The sequence below is a fragment of the Vipera ursinii genome, assembly GCF_947247035.1.
Source record: "Vipera ursinii genome assembly, chromosome: 14".
NCBI classification, from domain to species: Eukaryota; Metazoa; Chordata; class Lepidosauria; order Squamata; family Viperidae; genus Vipera; species Vipera ursinii.
This window is the reverse complement of record NC_139527.1, coordinates 1,826,179-1,835,000: the sequence shown is the minus strand read 5'-3', so window position 1 is coordinate 1,835,000 and position 8,822 is coordinate 1,826,179. Positions and strand designations below refer to the sequence as shown.

At 46.4% G+C, this 8,822-nt stretch overlaps 1 protein-coding gene across 4 annotated transcripts in view; it reads left to right on the top strand.

Annotated features, from left to right (window-relative positions):
- The window catches only part of PITPNM2 (phosphatidylinositol transfer protein membrane associated 2), a 75,597-nt gene that overhangs the window by 53,746 nt on the left and 13,029 nt on the right, over window positions 1–8,822 (top strand). For all 4 annotated transcript variants that reach the window (XM_083373488.1, XM_083373487.1, XM_083373486.1 and 1 more), the window contains 7 exons: window positions 432–502; window positions 1,344–1,588; window positions 2,769–2,958; window positions 4,049–4,168; window positions 4,473–4,687; window positions 6,814–6,992; window positions 7,767–7,937. In XM_083373488.1, coding sequence (XP_083229614.1) covers window positions 432–502; window positions 1,344–1,588; window positions 2,769–2,958; window positions 4,049–4,168; window positions 4,473–4,687; window positions 6,814–6,992; window positions 7,767–7,937 — 1,191 coding nt within the window. The remainder of the gene's footprint in view (window positions 1–431; window positions 503–1,343; window positions 1,589–2,768; window positions 2,959–4,048; window positions 4,169–4,472; window positions 4,688–6,813; window positions 6,993–7,766; window positions 7,938–8,822) is intronic.

Here is an 8,822-nt window from a genome sequence, read left to right as displayed (position 1 = left end):
AATGATGGAAGGTGGAATCTTGGCTTACGCTTCCCTGGAAAGAGGGGGGTTTAGAAGATCGTCACTGATTGTGTCTGTGGAGATTCTCAGTCATTGAAGTCACGGTGATTTTTCAAAAGGCAAGTTGACTATTTTTTTTCCCCTTGAGGAAGAAGAAGAAGAGGTTTCGCCTCTTGTCCAAGAAGCTTCATTGGTTCGCCAGAACGATGAAGCTTCTTGGAAGAGAAGCAAAACCTCCTCTCCTTTTTTCCTCAAAGATGAAAAACAATCCAGTGGCCTTATGACAAAGCGCTTTTGAGACATTCACCTGACTGTGTTGCATGTGGGTCAAGCTGCAATGATCACAAACTTCCTCCAGTTTTGATCCCGACTTTTATCCCACTGGCAGGAGACAAACCCAGTTTACAGGCCCACCTTTTTTTCCCTTCCAGACGATCCAAGCCTTGAATCGGCTGTGGGATATCATGTCGGATGCAGTGTGGAAAGACTAAGCATTATTGAGGTATAACATTTGAATCCAGGTCCTGCTCTAATCGAAAAGCAAACAAACTTAATTCTTCTGCACTGTACTTCTACAATCTGTCCATGTGACCTGGGACTTGGGATATGGGCTCCAGAACAGCTTGGCCTTGTTCTCTGAGGATGTTCATCAAGAATGGACCCAGAATTACGGTTGTTAAGTGATTACAGTCAAGGCGACACATAGCCAGACCCTATTTTATGACCATGGGACACCGCGAATAGCTGTAAATGTGATCTGGTTACCAAGCACCCAAAAAGTGTGGTCACATGTCTGCATGGGGGAAGACGTGGGGCAGCTGTCACTTAGAAGAGGTCCTAAATAGCTCTGGGGAGTCCCTTATAACTTTGAACGTTCGCGACTGGTCGTAAGTCAATGACTGCCTGTCGTGTTCCGTCCCTACTATCCTCTCTATGCAAAACCCAGGGAGTTTTCTGGGAATCCAGTTTTACGCAACACGTCTGGCTAATTATAAGGAGAATAAACACGTAGCAGCAACAGTGTTCAATTAAGGTGCCAATGTGCCAAGGGGAAGTTGGAAGTGATACAAAAAAATTGAGCAGGTTCCAGGACATTGCTCAGAACTATTCTTGTCGCCCTTCCAGCCGATCCCCCTTTGTGTTTACATGTCTTCGTCTCGCCTGTAGCATCCAAAGCCTTATATAGTGTCCAGGGGCCCATAATGATGTCTGTGAGATTTTTCAGGCCAGAAGACCTGAAGGTTCCAGATGATTGGACCATACCCCAAACTTCCTGCTTCTCCAACAGGTCCTTGAGAACCCACTTGATCCGACTCTGGTCTTCCTCGCTCTCTTCTTTTCAGGATGAAGTGACACCTCCACTGGTGCAGCCCAGCCAGATCCATGTCCTCCTTTTGGTCCTGCACGGAGGCAACATCCTGGATACAGGAAGCGGGGAGCAGAGCTCCAAGCAGGGGGACGTCAACACCATCACCACCGCCTTTGAGACCGTCATCAGGGTCCATTACCCAGCTGCCCTTGGTCGGATAGCCATCAAGCTGGTCCCTTGTCCAGCTATCTGCTCCGAAGCGTTTTCTCTGGTTTCCAAGTGAGTGACCGCTTGGTTTTCCAGAAGGCGGGATGGGAGTTAGGGAAGGATAGCCTTGTCTTGGTGTCTAAGCCAGTCTCTGGTTCATTTTATCATCCAACGGATGTAGGCGCCAGCTGTGGACCTAACATCTGTTTTTGCTTTGGATGGCTACATGGGTGGGACTGGGAGAGAGAATTCCTTAAGCCTTGATGGGCCATAACCAAATCACCACCACCACTACTCTGTCTCCATCCAGCCATGTATCTGCTGCGTCTGTTGTCTCTCTGCCTGCTTGCCCACCCACCCACCCACCCATCCATTCATCCATCCTGTAGAAATGGAAATTTGATCTTCTGCAAGATGCAGCCAATTAAAACTTCCTTAAAACAGAGGAGACTGTCTTAAAAATATCCAGACATAATAAAACCATCAGGAAGTCATTTCTTAGATTTAAAACTAACCTTGGTAGATGTCACTTACATCTTTTAGCAATAGAAAGACAGACGTACACTTAACGGACATACATACCTGGCTACTTACCTTCCTTCTGTCCTTCTCCCATTTTTTTTCTCCTTCATTGCTCCCGTGCTCTCTCCTTCCTTCCTTTTTTCCCCTCCTTCCTCCATTCTCTCTCTCGGCACCCGCAGAGGTCTTCGTTTCCAAGAGGGCGTTGGAAAATTCCCCTTAGATAATGAATATGTTGTTGGTTGGATATGTTAGCTCAGAGACCGATTTCCTTGCGAGCATTTGTATACCACCCGTCGCCCAAGGATCTGTTGTGGCAGTTGTGTTACTCTCTAGAGGAAAACAAGACTTTTAATTTTCAGCCAGTGGTAGTGCCTAGGAAATTTTAGGCAGTCCTCAACTTGCAACCAAATTGGGACCAGGAATTTCTGTTGCTCAACAAACTGGTCGTTAAGTGAATCCGACTTCTGCCGTTGACTTGGTTTGTCAGAAGCCGGTTGGGAAGGTCGCAAATGGGGCTGGCATGACACACACACAGACACCCAAGGCGCTGTAATCCTCATCAATGCATGCCAAGTGCCTGAACTTGGATCACATGATCATGGGGAGAGTCGGAACTGTGAGGACCACTTTTTTCAACCCATTGTAACTTTGAACAAATGTCTGTAAGTCAAGGACGACCTATATCCAGAAATGAAAGATCTTTGATTCCTCTTCCTCCTCCTCTCTGTAGCCTCAGCCCATACAGTTACGACGAAGGCTGCCTTTGCAGTAGCCAGGATCACATCCCCCTCGCCGCGCTTCCTCTCCTGGCCACGTCCTCCCCGCAGTACCAAGAGGCGGTGGCCACAGTGATCCTTAGAGCCAACCAGGTGTACAGCGACTTCATCAAGTCCCAAGAAGGTGCATCGTTCAACGGGCAGGTGAGCAGCAGGATGGCCTCCATCATCAGCACTTAGCCCAGCCACCCTCTTTCCCGGCTGGTGAAAGTTTATCAACCCTTAAATCAGATAGCTGATTTAAGGGTTGATTTAAGACCAAAACAAATTCAATATTTAATATTTATTTAATAATCCATTGGCTTATTAAATACCACACACACACACGGTGATTGAAAGGAGTCAATCTGCAGATTGAATCTGGATTGCTGTTGAAGAGGTCATTGGCCACATCGCGTTGACTCTCAGCTGAGGAACACCAGCTTGGTCAAATTGTGGCTGTGGCTTCTTGCCTTACCCCAGGAGTAGGCAAGATATAGACTTTCCATGTAGACCTTGACCTCATCCCCAAAGTCCTTGAAATCAACATCTTCACCCCGCTTAACTCTACTGGTGGTAGTTAGTATCTTCACTGGTCAGGATGAAATGGGAGAAACGGGTGTGTCTATAGATTCCGGACTTTCATTGCTCTAGTTTTCGACTCCTCTCACCACCAGCCTGAACTTCCCAAGGGAATGTTCTAGAAGCCACATACTTTTTTGGAGGATAGGGAATGTTAATGGGTAAAGGAGAACCTCCAGGCTGCAGCAGCCTAGATTTTTATGAGCTGAAACCACACCCGTTGCTTTTTCTGCCTCCAGCACCATCTGAAGGAAATCATCCTTCTGCTTTCAAGGTTAGCCAACAGGCCTTCCACGTAACCATAGATGAAGGTGGCCTTCATCAACATCTGGCATTAGACAACTGTGCTGGGTCTACTCTCCTTCATCTAACTTTGTAATCTTCAAGGTGGACCCTCTCAGTGAGCCCTCAGACATGGCTTTCTAGAGGTACCCATAACCCCTAGATTCAATGTTTCCCAACCTTGGGCATTTTCAGAAGTGTGGACGTCAACTCCCAGAAGTCTCATCAATGATCATGCTGCTGGTGGAATTCTGGGACTTGAAGTCCACGCCGTTGGAAATGCCCAACAGGTTGGGAAACATTGAGTCTAGCCTTTCGTTCTCTGCTTTTGGTTGTGAACTCGAGTTGGTGTCCCTCAAAAATAACCAGGTGTGGGTTTTGTTTTCCTCAGGTGTGCCTGATTGGGGACTGCGTGGGAGGAATCCTGGCCTTTGACGCCCTGTGTTACAGCAACCAGACCATGACGGAGAGTCAAAACAGTAGCCGGCGCGGGAGCCTCGTCAGCGTGCAGGTAAACAAGTCAAGCTCTCCAGCTGATTCTGGACAGAAATAAGGAAAGGCAATCAAACTCACTGGAGAAGAGCCTAACACTGGGAAAGGTTGAGGGCAAGAGAAGAAGAAGGGGACGACAGAGAATGAGGTGGCTGGATGGAGTCACCGAAGCAGTAGGCGTGAGCTTAAAGGGACTCCAGAAGATGGTGGAGGACAGGAAGGCCTGGAGGAACGTGGTCCATGGGGTCGCGATGGGTCAGACACGACTTCTCAACTAACAACAACCACAACAACAGTCAAACCAGGTGTCGTTCAAATTCCAGGACGCGGATCTTCTGTCTCCCGGCATCCTGGTGAACAACAGCTACTGCTCGGAAGGCTGTGGGCTGGAAGGCAGCCGTCATCTCAGCCGGAGCACGGCAGATCTGCCACGCAGCAACGAGGAGGACCCCCAGAAGGAGCAGCTGCTGAGGAAGAGGAGCGACTCCTCCACTTTCGAGCTGGGCACCCTGAAGCAGCACCAGGCGTTCCTCTCCAGGTAGGAGAAGTGGCTCTCGTTGGCTGTCACCTTTCTCTTGGAGCACCTAGAGAAGAGAAAGAGTTGAATCGTGGGGGTCCTCGGTGCTCCCTCAGCGTGGTGGTCTCCTTACAAACGTTTCATGAGCCAACTAGGGAACATCATCAGTGCTAGAATGTCTGCAAGAGAACCGCTGAGCTCAGAGAGCAGCAAAGACCCCACCGTTTTCTCTCTCTCTCTCTCTCTCTCTGTGTGTGTGTGTGTGTGTGTGTGTGTGTGTGTGCCAGTTCTCCCCTAATACCTATTATCACAGCAAGATCAACCCTGTGATGAGGTGGGCCATGTTGAGATACAGAGGAACTGGCTCGGATTGCTGAGCGAGCTCTGTGGGGACTTGAACCGAGATTTCCTTGGGATCCTCCAGACTTGATCAATGGACACCTCCCTCCTTCCCGCCCCCCAGTGAACCGTTGCTCTGCCCAGGAATTGGCTTGCAGATGGTCTGGAGCTGATAAGAATGCTTGTTGGCTCAACCATGCCACCATCAGTTTTATTTAGCCCATTTCCCATCAGTAGGACAATTCTCTCGGCATTGTTCCGAAGATTGATCTGATTCACTGGCTTCTGTTTTACTCCCTGCACTAAATAGTTTGGAGCACTGTTGTCTGCCTCGGAGGAAAAGGGAAATTACAACTCCTTTGTTTTGAAATTCGCTGCTTGTGATTAACAGTTTCCTCAGCTCTGCAGATCAGCCAGCAAAGAATGCTGGATGATTGTAGGGACCTTGGAGGTCTTCTAGTCCAACCCCCTGTTCGGGCAGGAAACCTAATAATTACGAGAACCTCATTTTAAGGTGGTGCTAAACTGATTTTTTCGTATTTATTTATGTTTTAGCTTAGATAGTTTTTAAACTTTCATGATTGTTAGCCGGGCAGAGTGACCTTGAGGTAAGATGGGTGGCCTATACATTCTACAAATAAATAAATAAGGTTGTATGCAAGCTGCCGAGTTTGCCTTCCTCTTTCACTGCCCTCTCTTATTTCTCCTCTCTTGTTTCTTTTCTTTTCTCTTTGCCCCTTTTAACTACCCTTTCTTGCCCCAACACCTTCCTTGAGGAAGAAATAGGTAAGCTGCACTCACCACTTCCTGTACTGTAGAGAAATCTAGAACGTCAGGGGCCGGGTGCTAGTCTGGAGGGCAGCCAAGAAATCTCTTGATTGTAATCCAACAGGGCAGATTCTTTTAGCAATAACCCCCTTGATCAAGGGGGTCTGACTGATGAAAAGTCTTGCCCTCATGGCATGGAATAGCCCGGAGAATAAAGGCATTTTACAGATGTTCTCCTCATGGACGAGAGAAACTAAATAGACATCTGCACGTGTGTCCAAAATATCATGGGTTGAAAATGAAGCCTGGTTTAAGGGGTTGTATTCAGAAACGTTTCAGCCAATACCTACATTTCTTCCCTACCTGTGGCATTCTGTCAAGAAGTACCAAGTCAGATATCAATATCAGTGAAGGAGAACAAAGAATCCAGATAAACAGAATGGTCAAAAAGTAATGCGAGCGAGCGGAGCTTCGCTTACTCCCTTCTTCTAATTTAAATTTTGCAATCAAAATAATTCCACGTGGGGTCGACTGTACAGCATAATCAGGCCACAAAATTGACGGTTATTTCATTCTTCTGCTGCTTGGAGCAGCTAGTCCTCAACTTGTGAAATGGGATGGAGCCTGTCCAATATGGTTACCAGTCTCAATGGTTGTAACTCTTAACCCTTGTGAGTCAAGTGTCTGTGGAGATTCTCCATCATCCGGGTCACGGTTGTCCCAAAGGTGCTTTTTCCACAAGGCAACTGGACTTCCTTGGTTTTTTTTCCCTTGAAAACATTTTGCTTCTCATCCTGAAAAAGCACCATTGGGACAATTGTTGGGTTCAAGGATTCTCTGTACAGGCCACCACTGCAAATGTCCTCTGTCCAGGATTCTGATGAGCACTTTTCTGGTATTCCTACAGCAAAATTGCATGTTTCGTCAACTGAAGCATGATGTCTCAATGTGTTTATTACATAAATGTGTTTTACTGATTGTGCTTCTTTTGGTGTGTGTGTGTGTATTGCTGCTGATGTCCCATCTTTTCCCCTCTCTAGTTTACATTCTAGTGCTCTGAAGAACTTCCCCGGATCACGGCGATCCAGTAGCTCCACTCAATTGGACAGTGGTGGGAATCTTGGGAAGTTTGAATTTGAGATCTCCGACTTCTTCCTCTTTGGCTGTCCACTGGGGCTGGTCCTTGCCTTACGAAAAACCATCATACCAACTCTTGACAGTAGGTTTCCTGGTGGGAAGGGGGCCTCCTGAAGCTATGTCTTCCTTTTCACAGATTTTGCGAGCAAAGATGCAAACTTGGAGTGCTGGAATTAGTCCCGAGGGCAAGACGAGCATTTCTTAAGAGTTTTTCCAATGTATGACAAAATTCAGAGTTGCACAGAGTTGCTGTAAAGTCCTCTTACATTGACCTCTGCTTGCAAAGTCCCCTTCTCATCCAGACGTTCCTTCAAATTTTGCACACCTTTCAAAATAGTTTTATGAGTGAATAGATAAACAAAATGAACGAGCTAGGAATAATCTGTCCATTTTCTTTACTAATTCTTTAAAAAGCATGTGGTCAAGAAAGAAGACACTCTGCATTTTAATATATGTATATTTCATATAATAGATAGTGTGATGACTTACGTGATTATATTATAAGCCATTACTGAGCCAAGCGGTCCCAATGATATCTGATGTAACTCCTTTTTAAAATCTTCATTCTCTCTGGTCCTGTGAGCACCTGGTTATTTAATAAAAATACAGGTGACACAGTTGTTCTGGGGTTGCCCACTGAATTAAGGGATCACTGAGACTCAACAGGGGTTAAGAAAAAGCATCTTTTCCAAACACTGCTTCAATTTCTGTTCTGAAGACGTAACCCATTAACTTTGGCTATCTGGAAGAGCTTTAGAGCCAACGAAGAGGGTTGTCCACGAGACAGCAGAGCTGGGGATTATGGTTTCAGTATCCATCCCCTTTGCCATTTCTTTCTCTTCTCTCTATGGCTTAGTCTTCCAGTTGAGACCAGCCTGCCAGCAAGTCTACAACCTCTTCCACCCAGCTGACCCTTCCGCCTCTCGCTTGGAGCCTCTTCTGGAGAAGCAGTTCCATATTTTGCCTCCCTTCACCATACCACGTTATCAGCGGTTCCCTCTTGGGGATGGCAATTCAGCTCTTCTGGGTAAGTTCATTTCCCCCCGTTTCTATCTTATAAGCGAGCAGGTGATGGGGTGGGAGGCACCTGCTTTAAATTTCTGAAGTGTCTCTTGCCAGCAAGAAGTTGAGATGTGGTCAAGATGTTCTCAGAAATCTGAGGTCCACATATTGCCTTCTAGGCTGGGGAAGCATTGATTTGCAATTCCAGATTTCCTTAAGTTTTTAAGTGAAGCTGAAGAGTTGGAGAAAATCAAATCCAGCTGAGGTGGCCAAGATAAGACTCTTTGGATGAGAAGATACACAAGTCCTAGACCCTTTGTTTCTGAGGAACACAAGCAATGGCATTTTCCTAAGGTTTTAATCTTTGTTGTAGAGTCGCCCTTGTCTTCAGCTGTCATAGATCCTTTTTCATGTGGAGGACACACTATTCTGAGTCAGCCATCAGGAATTAATTGCTGTCAAGCTTATGTCCCATGGGGAAACTCTGTGGGATTTGCTTTTGAAATGATCTCCAGCACAGTGGTGATCAAATATTGAGTCTTGGGCTAACAAGCAAATACAGCTGTCCGTTTGATGAACAGGGATGGTAGAATGTTAGCTTTCTCCCTACGGGTGTGTAGAAACTCCTGGAGGTAGACTTCAAAATCTTTGCTCTTAGCTACAATCCACTGAGTCTTCTGCTCGAGACTTCTTTAAGGTCCAACCTGATAATTAGAACCAACCTCTGAAGGATGGGTGGGAACTCAGCTAAAATGTTCATATCTTGGACTTCAGAAAAAACAGATCGAGTTGGATTTATGGGTGGGAACTCAACCAAAATATTCATACCTTGGACTTCAGAAAAAAAAATGCACCAGCAATAAAAGAAAGCATTCCGCATAGCCACAAATCCTGGTTTTTATGCCACTGG